The sequence below is a fragment of the Meriones unguiculatus genome, chromosome 4 (genome assembly GCF_030254825.1).
Source record: "Meriones unguiculatus strain TT.TT164.6M chromosome 4, Bangor_MerUng_6.1, whole genome shotgun sequence".
In the NCBI taxonomy this organism is placed as follows: Eukaryota; Metazoa; Chordata; class Mammalia; order Rodentia; family Muridae; genus Meriones; species Meriones unguiculatus.
The window spans coordinates 115,268,874-115,286,990 of record NC_083352.1 but is presented as its reverse complement, the minus strand read 5'-3'; the positions used below and the strand labels follow the sequence as shown (position 1 = coordinate 115,286,990).

Sequence of the window (18,117 nt, the reverse complement as noted above, 5' to 3'; positions counted from 1 at the left end):
GTTAAGGTTTCACTATGTAGCTCTGGCTGGTCTAGAACTCTCTATGTAGGCCAGGCTGGCTTTGATAGAGTTCTGCCTGCCTCTGTCTCCCAAGTACTGGGATTAAAGGTGTGTGCCTGTCGTAACTAACCTTTTAACTTTAGGTGATGTTCAGTTTCTATTTCTTTTGCTGCTTGTGCTTCTGGTGTTATATGTAGCTGAGAAATTGTGACCTTGTGTAAGATCTGTTATGTGTTTAGTGGTTTTAGCTCTAACATTTGCTTTGAGGTCTGAGTTAATTTTCATGCCATGAGGGTAGGTATCCAGATAGGTTCTTTTGTGTATTTATAATTGATCATTGACAACTTACTTTAACCATTTGTTGATAAGCTTTTAGTTTTTCTTCTGTTTAATTATGTATTGGTACTTGATGAAAGTCAAGTATGGGCTTATTTCTGGGACCTTGGTTGTATTCTGTTGGCCTGTGGGTAGGTCATTATGTCGATTCGATTCACTACTGTCTTGACTTTACAGCTTTGGTTAAATGGGAGACCTTCAACTTTGTCCTCTTTCAAGATTGTTTTTCTCTTTGGGGATCTTGTGTTTCTCCTGAATTTCAGATTAGTAGGTTAGTTTTGCAAAAGAGATCATTGGGATTTTGGAACGCTGTATTGAGTTGTGAGCCAGTCTTGAAAATATTGCCATCTTAGGGCTGGAGAGATGGCTCAGAGGTTAAGAGCACTGGCTGTTCTTCCAAAAGTCCTGAGTTCAGTTTCCAGCAACCACTTGGTGGCTCACAACTATCTAGAATGAGATCTGGTGCTATCTTCTGGCCTGCAGGCATATAAGCAGGCAACACTGTATAAATAATAAACAAATACATCTTAAAAAAAAAAAAGAAAACATTACCATCTTACTATTAGGTCATCTGTTCCATAGACCCAAGATGTTTTTGCATTTGCCTTAGGTCTTTGATTGTTCATCAGTATTATATAATTTGTATAGTATGTATTTACATATTTTGCATTAATTTGGTTAGTTTATTCTTCAGTAGTTTGTTCTTTTTGATACTGTTTTAACTGGAACACTCTTTGTTTTCAAATTATTCATTGTTAATGTATGGGAGTATAGTTGATTTTTATATATTGTGGCCTACATTGTCACTGAGCTTGTTTATTGTTAGTTTTCATTTTTAAAAAGTCTGTGTGAGAGAGTGCACAAGAGAGAGAGGAGGAGAGAGACTACAGTGTGGATGCCTGCATCCTATGGTAAGGCAAGCATTTGGGCTTCAGAGAATAACCCAGGCTTCAGTCCTTGCCTTCCATGTTGCTTGAGACGGGGTTGTTTTGTTGTTTGTGGTGCATATCCCAGAAGTTCTCTTGTGTTCCACCTCCCATCTTCTAGTAGGTACATAGGGCTTACAGATGGGCTGTCAAGCCTAGCTTTCACTGGGTTAGAGCTCAGCTCCTCAGGCACCTGAGGATTCCTATGGCAGCCCCCCCACCCAAAACCACTCAAACATTTGCAGTGAACATGTATTGTTTTGCTAAAGAAACGAAAAACAAAAAGATTTTTGTTGGTTGTTTGTTTTTTGACTCAAAGTATGACCATAGCTTATAATGAACTGGCTGGGCTTCCAGCGCTGTTAAGTCAGGGTCTCCTGTGGCTGTCCTACCAAAGGCTGCAGTCCTGCTGGCTGCCCTCCGGGATGTGGTGGTGATGGTGACTGAGCACAGAAATGCTAACATTGTTCTTGCCTCACAGTGCTCCCCCCAGTGCTTCCTATGGGAGCAGCTTCATTTTATACAGTTTATTTTTAAAAAAAATATTTTATTATTATTTTTTAAAAATTCTTTGAGAGAGGGTCTCACCATGTAGCAAGGCTGGCCTGGAGCTTGCTATATAGACCAGGCTGACCTCGGACTCAGAGACATTTGCCTGCCTCTGCCTCCCAAGAGCAAGGACTAAAGGTGTGTACCATGATAGCCAGCTTATCTTTATTACTTTTGTTTATGTGTATGTTTGTGTGTCTGTGTGGGCATGTGCGCGAGTGTAGGTGCCCTTGGGGCAGTCAGAGGAGCCACATGGGTTGTAGTCACAGCCATTTGCGAGCTGCCTGATGGGGGTGCTGGGAAACAAACTCAGGTCCTCTGACAGAGTAAGAAGTGCTCTTAATGACCAAGCCAGCCTCTAGTCCTTTCTGTATATACGTTCACTTATTTTTGTGAGAAGGTTTTGCAGGATAGTTTTAGCCGTCTTGGAACTCTTGGTCCCCTTGCTTCAGTGTACTGAATGCTGTGATTTAATGCCTGTGCCAATGACTGGCTTTCTGAATCCTTCTTCAGAATCTCTCCAGCCAGCATTGCTGTTCTGAGGTCCACTTGTACCATTCACTTACAGCCAGCGGTTTCTAAGTGGTTTGGAAGGGTTTGTGTTGGAATTAGGGTGTTTTTCAGTTTTCCCAGTGACCGACTCACATGTCCATTTGATTGCCTGTTCGGTTAGTTACCGTTCAGCCATCTTTTTCCCAGCTTACAGAATTCTGTGGTTTGCTTTGCATTTTTAGACAGTTTGGGGAAGAAATGAAAAAAAAAAGTATTTGTTCAGTCTGTAATCTTTAACAGGAATCTGTAATTAGTTTCTTTTTTTGTTTTGGAGACAGTCTTCTGTAGCTCAGGCTGGTATTAGGCTCCATCCCTCTGTCTCAGCCTCCTGCTGTATAGCAGCACAGGATTAGCTCTCATGCTCACTTTCTGATGCAGCTCCTTCCCCTCTTACATAGTGGGTGTTCAGTAACATTGGTTTCTAAGTTCCCACTGCCACAAGGTCCTTCTGTGGTTAATATCAGGATGCTTAAGGTTTGTTTTAGCATTTCTTTGATTTTTGTCCTTAGAATAATGCCTATTTATTTAATTATCATGGTCTTACTGTGTATCTCTGTGTGGCCTGTGAAACTCATAGACCCCTGCCTCTGCCTCCCAAGTACATGCTTCATCACTCTGGGATTCCTTCCCTCCTGAGGTTGGCCTGGTCTTAAAATTGTGTCAGTCTTTCTGCTTCTGTCTCCAGAGGGTGTATCTGAGTTGGGCACACTCAGATACACACACACTCAGATACACACACACACACACACACACACACACACACAGAGAGAGAGAGAGAGAGAGAGAGAGAGAGAGAGAGATAAGTATGTTAGAAGGGTGAACCCAGAACTTAGACACTGTTAAATTTTTACCCGTCTTCCATGGTTGAAACAGTCATCTCTGCTAGTTGTCTTCTATTTTGAGATGGGCTTACAATCACAGATGTCTTGCCGGGTGGTGGTGGTGTGCACCTTTAGTCCCGTGCATTCGAGAGGCAGAGGCAGAGGCAGGCAGATCTCTGAGTTCAAGGCTAAACTTGTCTACAGAGTATGTTCTGGGTCTGCCGGAGTTACACAGAGAAACCCTGTCTCAAAAAACAAAAACAAAACAAAACAAGAAAAACCCACAGAAGTCTCAAATTTCTATTTTAAAGATTATTTGTGTGTGTAAGTGCAGGTGCCTGTGGAGGCTGGAAGAGGGCTTGGGATCTCCTGGAGCTGGAGTTACATACGTAGCTGAGACATTCCACATGGAGAGAAATTTGGATCCTCTAGAAGGCCAGGGAGGTGCTCTTAATCACTGAGCATCTCTTTGCCCCTTAGTGACTCTCTCTCCACACGCACACACACATGCACACACACATACATCCCCCGTTGGATTTTTGTCTTTGGTGTTCTGTTCCAGCATCATATAACAGTTCATCTATACTTGCAGAATTCTTCGGGGTTTTGTCTTTTTATATTTGGGGATTAACTTCTTTGAACTTAATTTGGTGAAAGTATAAGGTAGAATTTAACTTTAGACTTTTATAGATTTAGTTTTTTTTCTTTTTTGGAGACATTATCATTACGTAGTACTGTCTGGTCTAGATCTTTGATATAGACCAGGTTGGCCTTGAAGTCAAAGAGATTTTCCTGCCTCTACCTTCAAATGCTGGGTTTAAAGGTGTGTGCTACTACACTTAGCCAGTGCTTTGTAGTGTGGGAATATTCTGTCCCTTGCGTGCTAGTTTGTGAAAGCATTTCAAGTTGTCTGTGTGCCATATGGAGCTGACTGGCTTTTGATTGTGTGCATATATAGCTGTATGTGGCACAGTTTCTTTCTGCACTTCACTTCTCTGTTGCTCTGTTGTACTTAGTAACACTCTAATGTAGGTCTAACTGGAGTTTAGGATACACTGGTCACTTATCTTCAAAACATTTTTTTGTTATGTAAGTATCTATTTCTGGTTTAAGTCCTCCAGTAAAAACAACTTTGGGGATCGCCATTTGAAAACATCCCAGAAAGTTTGAGGTTTCAGAGGCAAGGACATGATTAAGCCCAAGTTGTTTCCTTTGTTGGCTTTTTATATATGCCAGGCAGTGCGAGATTAGTTCAGAAGTGTCACTTAGGTGATACCAGTTGTTGCTCCCGACTGGTGTCACCTAAGTCACAGGCACTTAAGGAGTGCGGGAATAGGGAATAGGAACAGAGGTTCTTTTGCATCTTTGCTGTGATTGAAAGTCCTCTCCATAAGGTATATCAGTTGTAGCAAGGCTCTCAGTGGGACCATGCCATTCTGGTAAAGTGTGCACATGCTTGTTAGTGTCGTGTGCTGTAAGTACCACATACCCTTTTTTACACTACAGGGAAAACTTGCTGCTGTTTTCTAATATCTAAGCTTTAAAATGATTTTTCTAATTGCACATGAGTGTCACATAAGGCTGAAACAGAAAACAAATAAGAGATGCTGCCTTCGACATGTGACTGCTGTTAATAGTGCTGCTTTTCACTGTAGGCTGCTTTTCTGCTACACCGGGGCGGTTCTATTTACTGGTTGTCACATCGTCGTGGTCTTTTTTTGTTTTTACAGAAGTAAAGCTGTTTCCATTATTGTGTAAACTTTTTTGTTTTGTTTTGTTTTGTTTGGTGTTTCAGTAACTTACATATTTTTCATACCTATTTCCTTTTGAAATAAGGGCTTGCTGTATAGTCCTGGCTAGTTCAAACTTAAGATCCTTTGGCTTTTGTCTTTCATGTGCGTGGGTTATATGTGAGTGTTCAGCATGCTTGCTTCTTTAGAAAATTTTTTTTAAAGATTTATTTATTTATCATTTATACAATGTTGTGTTTTGCATGTATACCTGCAGGCCAGAAGAGGGCACCAGATCTCATCATAGGTGGTTGTGAGCCACCATGTGGTTGCTGGGAATTGAACTCATGACTTCTGGAAGAGTAGCCAGTGCTCTTAATCTCTGAACTATCTCTCCAACCCCTCTTTAAAAAAATTTTAATGTTGTCTTTCACTATATAAATATCTTTTGTAATACGTACTTATTTTTCTTTTTGAGATAGAGTGTCATTAGGTAGCTCTGGCTGTCCTGGAATTTGCTATGTAGACCAGGATGGCCTTAGAAAGCATGTACAAAGATCCATTTCCTTCTGCTTCTTGGGTGCTACCTCTAAAGGCTTGTGATACCATGGCTGGCTTTACTTATTTATGTTTTTGAGACTAGGTTTCATTCTAGGGCCCTGGCCATTCTAGAACTTACTGTGTACAGGTTGCCTTGAATTCGCTCAGTGATCTTTTTACCTCATCTCCCTGAGGACTCAGGTTACAAATGTTAGGTACTTGTGTGTCAATTAAAAAAGTTATTTATTATTATTATATAACTTAAGTTACAAGTGTTAAGTGATTTAAAAATATATTTATTGATATGGAGTATCGCAGTATTTTTCAACCTGATCTTGAACTCCATTGTTCAAGTGGCCCTCCCTAGTAGTTGGAATTAAGGTACCTGGCTTAGTCACTTTAGTTGGTCTGTCTTCTCTTACTACAAACATTTTGCAATCTGTGTGCATGTTTTGAGGTCCTTGTGTGTAAGGTAGATTTCTAGAACGATACTTGGATAGGTAGGTATGAATATTTAAAAGTTTACTAAATAGTGCCCGCTTGTGAGGTTGTACTACGTCATGTTCCAGTGATAATTTGCTAATTTCCTATGATTTTATCAGTATTGGTTTAAATCTTTTAATTTTAATGATTGATTGAGAATCTTGACATTTCTTATTCATTTGATTTTCTTTAGTGACTTGTCTCATGTCTCATATCTAGGATACCATGGCAAAGAGGAATACAGTGATAGGAACACCATTTTGGATGGCTCCTGAAGTTATTCAGGAAATTGGGTACAACTGCGTGGCAGACATCTGGTCTCTGGGAATAACTGCCATAGAAATGGCTGAAGGAAAGCCTCCATATGCTGATATCCATCCAATGAGGGTAAGGAGACAGAAAGCCTGTTGGGTAGTTAGTTACTGGTTACCAGGAGAAAGCTATTTGGCAACTTCCATGGTTGCATTCCAAACAGGAAATGAACTAATTTATATAGCAATAAATGCTTACTGTAGGTTAAATTCTTCCCCTGGCGTTAGATGTAGTCAATAATTAATTTGAATGTAGTTCATTCTCTGCTCTAGAGTGTATGTCTTGATAGTCTCCTTGAAGGGCGTAGGCTATAGAAATGTGTAAGTTGACTTACCTGTTATATATATCTTTTAATAACTCAGGTACCACATTTTAAACTTTATAAACATATGGGCTTTCTATTTAATCATGCTCTGTGACTCCCCATTGGGTGACCCAAGTGTCAGATGCCACTTGTTACAGTGTTTTCTTCAGTGTGTTTCTGCACTTACATCACTAACCACCATTTTGGTTCATATATTATCTTTTTCATGCTTGAACTCTAGGTATTTTGGTTTGTGAGTCCGCAGACTCTGTCTTGTGACTGTGTTCTGCAGCCTACAGCTGCCTAGGCATTAAGACTCAAAGGCTGCACCTCCCCTCAGACTGTCTCAGTGCTAAAACCCTAAGACTTTACCCATTTCAAGTACACGCAATGGTGAAAGACCCCACTCCACAGAGACTCCACAGCCTTTTCCAGGCCTCCCCGACAAGTTATTTTCTGTCTTTAATTCATTCATTCTTTCTCAAAAAGACTTGAGCTATTTTAAAAAGTACTCATATGTCCAAAGACAAATTCCTTTCTTTCTTTTGTGAGACTAAAGAGGCAGGGAGTGGAGCATTTACATGGTTATACTTTTAAATTTAAAGAATACGGTTTAAGAAAGCTAGTAGTGGTGTGTGCCTTTAATCCCAGCACTTGGGGGCAGAGGCAGGTCTCTGAGTTCGACGTTAGCCTGGTGTACAGAGCAAGTTCCAGGATAGCCAGGGCTACACAGAGAAAGCTTGTCTTGAAAAACAAAACAAACAAAAGAATATTTAAACTGTTTAAAGAGTTTTATTTTTCATAAAGTGGGGGGGGGTTCCATCATTTAAAATTCAACAGTCAATAGTCATTTAAAAAGATTTATTATTTTAATTGTATGCTAACTTTGGAGGCCAAAGAGGGTGTCAGATTTCTTGAAGCTAGATTTACAAGTGGTGTGAACTGCCTGACATGGATGCTGGGAACGGAATTCAGGTCCCCTGCAAAAGCAGTATGTGATACTGTTGAACAGTCTCTCCAGCCCTAATAAAATAAGTAATAACCTTGGTCTTTTAATATAGAATTTAAATGTACTTTATTATAGTAGCTTGATTTTAGTTTTTCTTTTCTGCAGAGGGATGATTTGAGGGGAAAGATATTCATAGGTGGTCTCTTTCCAGGTTGAAACCAATGTGGTATGGTTACCCTTTGGCCCAAACTTGTTTGAGGCTGAAGAGATGGTTCACTTAAGTGTTTGTCTTACAAGCATGAGGATCTGAGTTCATTCTCTAGCACCTACAGAAAAAGCTAGGTGTGATGATGTATGTTTATAATGCCAGCCCTGGCAGAGAAAATCAGATAGAGTTTTGGGATTTGATGACCAGCCTAACCTAATCATTGAGCTCCAGGTCCCAGCAAGACTCAAAAACAAGATGGTTGTTGAGAAATAACACTCTTGTTTTGTTAGTAGTGGGGACTGAACCTAGAGTTTAATTTTTGTGAGGCAACTATCTAACTCTAAGCTACAGCCCCACTCACGAGTGACCCTTGATGTTGATCCTTGGCTGCCATTGCATGCATACACACGCACACACATGTACTTGTACCCCCACCCGCACGGACATGTCCAATACTACGCTTGCATCTCTCTCTCTCTCTCTCTCTCTCACACACACACACACACACACACACACACAGGAAAGGTTTTATTTTTGACAGTGTAATGTTTAGAACAGTACTGCGTGTGAGCAAGGGAAAGGGAAGGAGAACAGTTACCAGATTCTATGGTTGATATGCTCCAGTGGACACACTGTATTTGTATAAGTGAAAAATTGTTTTACCAAGCAAATGTAGTTGTTTGTATTGGAGTGTCATTTTCATTTTGCCTAATTTTTTTAAATCTAGGCAATATTCATGATTCCTACAAACCCTCCTCCCACATTCCGTAAGCCAGAGTTATGGTCGGACAACTTCATGGATTTTGTGAAGCAGTGTCTGGTAAAAAGCCCTGAGCAGAGAGCCACAGCCACACAGCTCCTGCAGGTATAAGTCAGCTCTCCAAGCCATTCATGCACTGCTAAGTCACTTGCTTGGGGACAATAATGAGGTATAAGACATTCGGTGCCACAAGAGAGGTTTAAAGCTATTGAGATGGAAGGACATAAAATACTTAACTTGCAGAATGGAGCAGTAACATGAGGAAGTGCATTGCATGTGAGTTTAGATTTTAAGAGCAGTAAGAACCTCAGAAACATTGCTACCACCAGGAAAACGAGTGGGTGGTAATAGCTCAAGACTGATGTTAAGTCATAACAGGCCAGATGTGCGTGCAAGAGTGGAAGGAGATGATCTTAAATACTTTGCAAGCACAGAGAACAAGGTGACGTGATATCCTGCTAACAACCTGGCTCTTCTGAGTGTATTAACAAATCTGCCTGGGTGAGTGATGACAGGTTTGTGGAAGGGTCTTCTGTGGTTTCCACCAGATGCTGAAGCACCCTTCCAGTCATTAGAGTACTTAGCAAAGGTTTGGAGACGTATACCCTGTTGGCAATTAGGGACAGATTCTTCCAAGGAGGAAACATGGGGTACTGTCAGAGTAAGTTTGGATGTATAGGTAACCTTCTATACATAACGTTAACTTACCAGGGCTTCTTGTTGCTCCACAAAGACGGAAAACATAAAAAGTGCCAGATAAGATATCTTGGATGGTAAAGAAGCCTGCCCTCAGGCCTGCACCTGAATTAAGATGCTGGAACTGATATAGGGGAGACAGACTCTCAATGAAATAAAGACAAAAGAAGCTCTAGATGAGAGAGAAATGGCACAGGTCCACTGGTCATTTGTCTCCTTAGAGTTGTGAAGTGAGTGTGGCTTAGTTTACCCAGGTTTGAAGAGAAAAATTAGATCCACTGATTTATATGACAAAGATTGCCAGATTTCTACTGTGTGCCATGCACTGTTTTAAAGTAAAAATTGTGGCCGGATGGTGGTATATGCCTTTAATCCCAGCACTTGGGAGGCAGAGGTAGAAGGATCTCATTGGAGGCCAGCCTGGTCTACAGAGCAAGTTCCAGGACAGCCAGGACTACACAGAGAAACCCGCTTTTGGGAAACAAGCAAAAGATGGTTTAACTTGTTCTCTATTTTCTTACTTAAGCACCCATTTGTCAAGAGTGCCAAAGGAGTATCAATATTGCGAGACTTAATAAACGAAGCCATGGATGTGAAACTGAAGCGCCAGGAAGCCCAGCAGAGGGAAGTGGACCAGGAAGAGGATGAAAACTCAGTGAGTGGCAGGCATTGTGGTGGGATTCAGGAGTAAATGCTTGTTAGGTCATGAATGCCACAGAAGTGAGATAGGTGTGTCAGGCTGGAGCTTGAGACTCTAACAGCACTTTGTCCTGGATCTCACTCATTCAGTGTTGCTGGACACTATGTTGCTAGGTCTCTGCTTGCTCATTGCTCACTGTTTCTTAAAACACATTGTATTATTTTGCCCCTGAAGATCCAATTTATCTATTTATTGGGGGGGGGGGGTGGACAGATGGACACACATCTCCAAGTTTGGAGACTTGGTCCTCCCAAGGTCTTCTAAAATTTTCATACTTTATTCTGGAGTCACCCAGGATTTTGAGATTCTAAGGGTACTTGTGTCAGCTTCTTAGGTCTGTGCTAGAAGTCAGATGAGAAGGGAGAAGGAGGAAGCTGCTTTAGATGAGATATGTAGCTGTCACAGGGTGACTTTATGATCATAGCTAGTTAAATAAGAGCTTTTCAGCTTCCAAGGTGTGTATACAACTTGGAGAGGTGTCAAATCCAGGAATATTATTTGTCCCAAGATGAGTAGCAATAATTCAGAAAATTCAAAGCCTTTTGATTAAATTAGCTTCAGATTGAGATTCTGTTTACTTGCAGGAGGAGGATGAAATGGATTCTGGCACAATGGTTCGGGCCACTGGTGATGAGATGGGCACTGTCCGAGTAGCCAGTACAATGAGCGATGGAGCCAGTACTATGATTGAGCATGGTGACACATTGCCGTCACAGCTGGGCACCATGGTGATCAACACGGAGGATGAGGAAGAGGAAGGAACCATGAAAAGTGAGGCTCTGAGGAGACACACTAACTGATATGGAGATGGGTTCTCATAGCCGGCGCTATCTTAGTCTTGGGTGCCTCAGAGGAAGTGAGCTGCTCAGTAGGAGGTTTTGTTGGAGGGCTGTGAGGAGGAAGAGGAGGCTGGGGACGAAGAAAGCTGGCACTGGGCTGTGGGAAGGAATTTGCTTGTGAACCCCAGTGGCTATCCTCTCATCTGACTGTTGTCATCGAAAGGTACTCCAGGAGGAGGTCATATATATTGTGACACAATGCATCTCAAAATGTAATGAAATTTGAAATGCTGTATATATATTTTGTTTGTTTGTTTGTTTTTTCCCTTTTTTTTTTTTTTAAAGATTTACTTATTTATTTATTGTACAGTATTCTGCCTCAATGAGCACCAGATCTGATTATAGATGGTTGTGAGCCACCATGTGGTTGCTGGGAATTGAACTTGGGACCTTTGGAAGAACAGCCAGTGCTCTTAACCTCTAAGCCATCTCTCCAGCCCTTGTTTGTTTGTTTTTTCAAGACAGGGTTTCTCAGTGTAGCCTTGGGAGGCAGAGGCAGCCGGATCTCTGTGAGTTTGAGGCCAGTCTGGTCTACAAAGCAAGTCCAGTACAGCCAGGGCTACACAGAGAAACCCTGTCTCGAACCCCCCATTCTCCCAAAAAAAAAGGTGTGCGCCATCATGCCCAGCTTCTGAACTTATCTTAAATGTCTGTTTAATCAAGGGACATTGATAGCTGATCAAAGATTATTGAGCAGATTTAAAAGTTTTTTAAGTCTTCAGAAAAAAAAACTTTTTTTCTTTCCCTCTCTTTTTCTCTGCTGTGTGTCTTTTCTTCTCTCTCGCCTTTCCTCCCTTCACTCTTCCTGTCTCCCCTTTTTTACTTTCCTTACCTGGGGATTAGATCCCTGAGCCTCCCACATGCTAGGTAAGCCTCTGCCAGTGAGCTCCACCCCTACCCAATCAATGCTCCTGTCTTCCGAGACATAGTCTTCTGTGTTGCCCAGGCTTATCTCAAGCTTCTGGGCTCAAGCTGTTGCCTGTGGTCAGAGTGTAGGCTTGTGTTTCCAGTTTTTTTTTTTTTCTCATTGTATTCAGGAATGGTGTAAAAGCTCCCATTGTTTGAAGAGTAGCAAGGCGACTTTATTTAGACAAAGCACAGGTCAGAATACACTGCAGGAGAAGAGTAGGCCGCAGGAAGGTACAGTTCCTGCCCGAGAGTCTAGAGGAAGGCGGGACTGGTTTTCAGGGGAAGTACTTTGGGTGGTTCTGCTATTTTGATCGATAGATTAGTTCACATGATCACCCTACTGAGCATTTCTCTTTCTATAATGCAGCTGGTTTATAGGGGAGTCCCGCCTCCCTAAAAGTTCACTTGAGGACACACTGCTGCCTGGTTGTGCATGAATCTAAAGCTATTTCCTGCCAGATCTGCCTTTCTTGTCTTGTGCTTGAACAAGGAGAATGTGACTGCAGAGTGTTTGTCTGAGTTTGATGATTGGCAAAGGGAGGGAAAAGCCTATTCCATTGTTCAGAGTAGGGAGTGCATGTACCCTGGTAGATTCGGCTCCTAAATTGCTAACAGGTTGCTAGGTGTGTTTTGCGGAGGGGTGCCTATAAATATTAAGCACAGATAAAGGACCTGTGCCCCCTCCATAGGAATCCAACCCAGGGCCCCATGCATGCTAGTCAGATCTACTAGCCAGCAAACTTTCTCCGTTTATAAAGGAACAGAGAGCAAATACTTTAGGCCTTGGAGGCAAGTCTTTCACAGGTACAGAGGCAGGTGAAAGCAGCAGATGAACAGGCTATGGCTGTGTTCCAGGTGAGCCTTACTACCCAAAGTAGGCGGCAAGCTAGATTAGCCTAGGGACTGGTTTGCTGATCCCTGGATTAGAAGAGCCATAAATATTTAAGTGGAGGCTGAGGACATAGCTCAGCAGTAGGCTAGCACAAGTGAAGTCCTGGGTTTGATCCCTAGCATGGGGTTAGAGAGTTGAAGGGAAGGGAAAAAGATGACCAAGAAGAGCCAGGCCTTTACATGGATGCAAAGTTTAGGCTAAACTGAACTTGTACACCTCAGTTATCACTTTGTACTCTCCTATGTGAGTTGGCCTATACGCATAATTAAAGAGAAAGAACAAAAAGATGATCAAGGAGACCTGGGGCTTTAAACCTAAGCAGTGGGGTCTTACTGGAATGGCTTAGGTGTAGGGTCTGGATAGTCCAACAGTGGCTGGCTGCAGACTGGAGAGGCTGAGAACCTGAGAGCTCCTCAGTCCAGAAAGCTGAATGTCTCAGCAGTCCCAATCTGGCCCTGAGGGCCTGGAAGATTCCCAGAGTCAGTAGTTTTTAATTCATGTTGAAAGACTGAGAAACTGGGGTATAAGGCCAGTGAGGGATGGCAGTGATAGTGGCTGTAGCAGCACCAGGCTGGCAAGCAAGATGTTTTTGCCTCAGACAGCTCTAGTATCTGGGCTGATGGTCAGATGGTGCCATGCACTATCAGGGAGAGACTTCTCTCACAGACTGGCTCATAGTTGTATCTCTTAGTTGATCCCAGATGCCATCAAGTTCAGTGAAGGGAATGAGTTCTAGTATTGCTGTGAGCTGAGGGTGTTGTCAGAGTATCATAAAAGGTTGTTAACTTGTACTGGGGCTCCTCATAGAAAGGCAGCAAGCCTGGTAGTGGTCGGTGGAGGTTCCAGCAGAGGGTGCACTTCACACAAGAGCGTCACCAAGAGCCTGGTGACTTGAGCTCAGGGTGGCTTCTTGTGGCTGAGAGGGACATTTGCGGGCAGTGTCTTCGTGCGTCTCCTCTATTCTTCACCTTTCAGATCATGATTTGCAGGGTAGTCACTAACCTCTTGTTTTCAAAGGCAGAATAGTCTGTTTTGGGGCTCAGATTAGTTTTCTCTGAGATGGTAAAGGAATGGTAATGCTAAATTGGTAGATTCATAAATTGATAAAACTTCTGGAATGCATTGTGTATCAGGCATTTAAAAGTTCATATTTGGGGCTGGGAAGATCACCTTGCAGTTAAGAACATTTGCTCCTCTTACCGAGGACCTGAGTTCTGTTCCCAGCACTCATATCAGGTGGTCATAACCACCCACTTGTTATTCCAGCTTCATGGGATCCAATACCCTTTCTAGACTTTGAAGACACCTGTAGTCACTCATAAACAAACTTCTTGCTATATACAGAGCATTTTTAAAAAATCCTAAAAGGAAAGGTCAAACCTTTGACCTGAGAAATTCCACTACTAAAACTAGGCCCAAGAAAATAATTGAAGATAATTAAAAAATTTTCCCAAAAGTGGTATTGTAGATGACACACACACACATTAGGTACAGACCTAGCCCTTAGCTGAAGTCTGAAGGAGAGTTGATGTTAGCTAATTATACTTGCCTAAAAACATATTGGTAATTCTATTTAGTTGTTTGTAGAATACGTTCAGGGCAGACTCTTCTGTCATTTTTTTGAATGAGGGCCCTAAAAGAATTTCACTTGGTCAGGAATGAAAATTAAATTTCTGTGTGAATTGTCAGTATTGGGCTTGTTGTACATCCTCTGTGCCAGCAGAGGGAGCTCTGTAATAGGCTATGAATTGAATTTCGTTCCCATTCATGTTCACTGATACCCGTTCTTTGACAGGATTTATTTTGGATCAAAACTGTTATTTATTTACCTTTAAGTATATATGTATATGCATATTTCATTTTATTTTATGTGTTTGGGTGTTTTTCCCACATGTATGTCTGCACACACACGCCTAGTGCCTTCAGGGACCAGAAGAGGCTATTGGATCTCTTGGAACTGGAGTTACTGTGAGATGTAGGTATTGAGAATTGGACCTCAGTCCTCAGGAAGAGCAATCAGTGATGGTAGCTGCTCAGCCATCTCTCTACCCTCTCTACCCTCACCTTTAAGTGTATCTTGAGTCACCACAGCAGCACTAGGCCATGGCCTTTATTTCATTTAGTTAGGAGAAGTTGGCAGAGGTGAAGCACCTCAGTGTCTTTCTCCTCCAGTTTCTAGTAGACTTTCGTTGGAATTGATTTTGGTGTTCTTCAGCACAGTGCCACATGTAACTTTTAAAATGTCATCAGTCCCAACCAGATAATGGGATAGGACTTCAAAACAACTCATGTGCAGAAGTGATTTGGAGAAAAGTTATGCCATGTAGAAAAACAAGTGTTAAAGATGTTTTATAAACATTTGTTGCTTGGTATATTCTGATTTTGGTTTTAGAAGTGCAGGGACTGGAACTCTGGGCCTCCTACATACCAGCTGTGCACTGCTGAGCTGCATGGCACCTCATTTTAATCTGATTATATTTATATAATTATATATATAATTTTAATTTGATTAATTTATGCAGAAAAGGTAATCTGAATAGCCTTTTACTGAGTTGCAGAATTTCCTTATATTTTAGGTACTGACTTTTGACATATGGTTTGTACTTTGTAATTATTTTACTTAGCTCATGACTTGTGCCCTTAACTTTGCAGCCATTTTTAATAACTGTAGTTTTCATGACATCAGATTATTCTGTCGTATTATAGATTATCGTATTATCAGATTATTATATCTTTGTGTGTGTGTGTGTGTGTGTGTGTGTGTGTGTGTGTGTTCTTCAGGAAATTTTGCTGGGCAGTGATGACATATGCCTTTAATCTCAGCACTGGGGAGTCAGAGACAGGTGAATCTCTGAGTTCGAGGCCAGCCTGTTCTACAGAGTGTGTTCCAGGACAGCGAGGGCTACACAGAGAAACAGTCTCAAAAAACCAAAAGAAAAAACAAAAGAAATTTCTTTATACCTGGATATCTTAAAAGTAGTGTATGTTTAAACAGTGGTAAAGTTTTATCGTTTACAGATGTTCTTTAATGTAGGTCATGAATTTCTTTCTGTGTATGCTGTGAGCTATACTTACCTGCTCTATTTTTTCATTTGAAAACCGTATTTCCTCATCACAGTCAAATATATATATATGGAATATATATATATGGAATATATATATATATTCCAGTCACCTTTTCATGTCTCTTTCATGGCCATTTGTCTAAAATAGATTCTGTGTTTCCTTCCTTCCTTCCTTTTTTTTTTTTTTTTCCCATACAGATTGCTATTTGAAATTTTTGTGACAGTTACCTCATATCAATTTCAGGATCAATGTATTAAATTTTGCATTATACTTTGATTTCACTTGATTGCTTTGAATACATAGTTTAGTTCTGTCAACAAACATGGTGACTTGATTTACCTATCATATCTCTAGAAAATTATAGTTTATTTACAGACATGCTCTATATCCTTGTGTATGTGTATATCTGTCTATTTATCTATCTTTTTTTTGGGGGGGTGGTCCCAAGTTTTCAAGGCAGGGTTTCTCTTTATAGCCCTGGCTGTCCTGGAACTTGCTCTGTAGACCAGGCTGGCTTCAAACTCACAGAGATTCACCTCCTGCATGCTGGGATTAAAGGCGTGTGCCACTGCTGCCTGCCATATCTGTCTTGATGAGGCCTTTTTATATAGCTCAAGCTGGTGTCAGCTTTTGATCCTTTTGCTTCAGCTTTATGAGTATTGCAACTGCAGGTATGTACTTACATACCTAGTAGTTTGTGTGTGTGTTTGTGTATATACATGTGTGTTCAAGTGTAGATCAGAGTTGGTCACCCTTGGGTGGTGTTCTTCAGGAGCTGTCCAACTTGATTTTCTGTTTTAAAAATATTTTATTTTTAGTATTTAAAATTATATGTATATGTGTGGGTATGTTCACTTGTGAGCAGCTGCCTCAGGAAGCCAGTGACTTGGATCCCTGGAGCTGCAGTTAAGGTGCTTGGGAGTCACCTGATGTGGATGCTGGGAACCAAACATGAATTCTCTGAAGGAGCAGTAACTGCTGAGCTTCATCGTGTTTCTAAAGACTAGTTCCTAGAGTTCACTAGTTCCTAGAATTCAGCCAGCTGGGCTGGTTGGGCTACTGGGCTGGTTGACTTTCTGGTGAGTCCAGACAGTCTGTAGCCTCTCTGGCATTATATGCCTGTACAGTGCCTGGCTGTTGTATGTGCATTCCAGGGATTAACTCAGGCTCTTGTGCTTGCCTGGTGCCAGCCCTAGCACCTTAAAATATTTTTTATTAAGTTATTAAATTTGTTTCCATATTTTCAAAAGTTATCTTTTTTGTTTAGAGAGAGCGTATGTGAGAGAGAGAGAGAGAGAGAGAAAGAGAGAGCTTGCACATATGTGGAGGTCAGAGGACAACCATTCTCTTCCCACCATGAGGGTTTAGAGCATCGACCTGAGGCTTGTAGCAAGTGTCTTTTCACTGAGGTTGCAAGTCTTTTATTTTACTTTTCTAGTTAGTGTGTTGATGTTTTTCAGTGTACTGTTTTATTCGTTACCCTCTGAGAGGGCCTTGTCTGTGAATTATGACCTTTGTCTCCCCCTTTTTGATCTGTACACCTTTTTTCTGGTTCATGCGGCTCTCTAATACAGTTTGAATAGTAGTGCCTATTCTTGTCCTGTTGTCCCCTTGGAGAAATTTCTTCTAATATCTTCATACTGAGCCTGATTGTGCAACAGAATCATAACAACTCCTTACACGAAAGAATCTTTACCTGCAGCTTTAGAGTGCTTGTAACAGAACTGGTGTAGCATTGCTTACCATTTTGTGGTTTGATTTTTCTTGCTTACCAGTCTGATTGCTGGTAGCTTTTCCCTTAGCATCACTTCGTTATATGCATGGAACATGTGCTCTTTGTTCCCTTCCTCCGTCTGCTGCCGCCTTGAACCCAGGGACCTCAGCGCACTGCTCCAGCATCCTGCATGTAGCTGCATGCCAAGCTCTGAGAGCTGTTTTGTTTTTTAGAAACAGAATTTTGTTCACCAAGAATCCATTGCCAGTCTGGAAGTTGCTATGTACCCAGGCAGGCCTCAAATTTAAAATTTCCTCACCTCTATTTTTTGAATTCTCTAGGTAGAGTCATGTACTACTGTGCCTGTGAATTATCAGAAGTGCTGTTTTTAAAACTAAGTGCATGAAATTTTTAACCGGTGATGGGCTAGAGAATTGTGGTTATAGAACATGCCTGCATGGCAACAGCTCTTTGGTACTTTTTGAGACGTTTGTGGCTTGGCATGTTTGTTGTGAATTTTTGTCAAATAGTCTTTGTGTGATTTAGCAAGGTTTTGTTTTTTTCCTTTTGAAAATATTTTAAAACTCTACATGTGTGAACCGTGAAGCCATGGTGTAGAAGTCAGAGGACAACTTTTGTGAATTCTGAGAATTTAACTCAGCTCCATGGGCTTGTATAGCAGGTACCTTTACCCTGTGGGTCATCTTGCCAACCTAAGAATATGTATTTTCTAGTTGTTTGGTACAGGAATTTATATCTAGTCAGCTTAATTTGTTGATTGCCTTTAAATTGCCCATTCTCCACCAGTTGTTGATACTTGATTTTTCAGAG

At 41.3% G+C, this 18,117-nt stretch overlaps 1 protein-coding gene across 2 annotated transcripts in view; it reads left to right on the top strand.

Moving 5' to 3' along the window:
* The window catches only part of Stk4 (serine/threonine kinase 4), a 91,155-nt gene that overhangs the window by 21,656 nt on the left and 51,382 nt on the right, over window positions 1-18,117 (top strand). For both annotated transcript variants that reach the window (XM_021636306.2, XM_060382863.1), the window contains exons 6-9: window positions 6,157-6,324; window positions 8,438-8,575; window positions 9,693-9,821; window positions 10,451-10,637. In XM_021636306.2, the coding sequence (XP_021491981.1) occupies window positions 6,157-6,324; window positions 8,438-8,575; window positions 9,693-9,821; window positions 10,451-10,637 (622 nt within the window). The remainder of the gene's footprint in view (window positions 1-6,156; window positions 6,325-8,437; window positions 8,576-9,692; window positions 9,822-10,450; window positions 10,638-18,117) is intronic.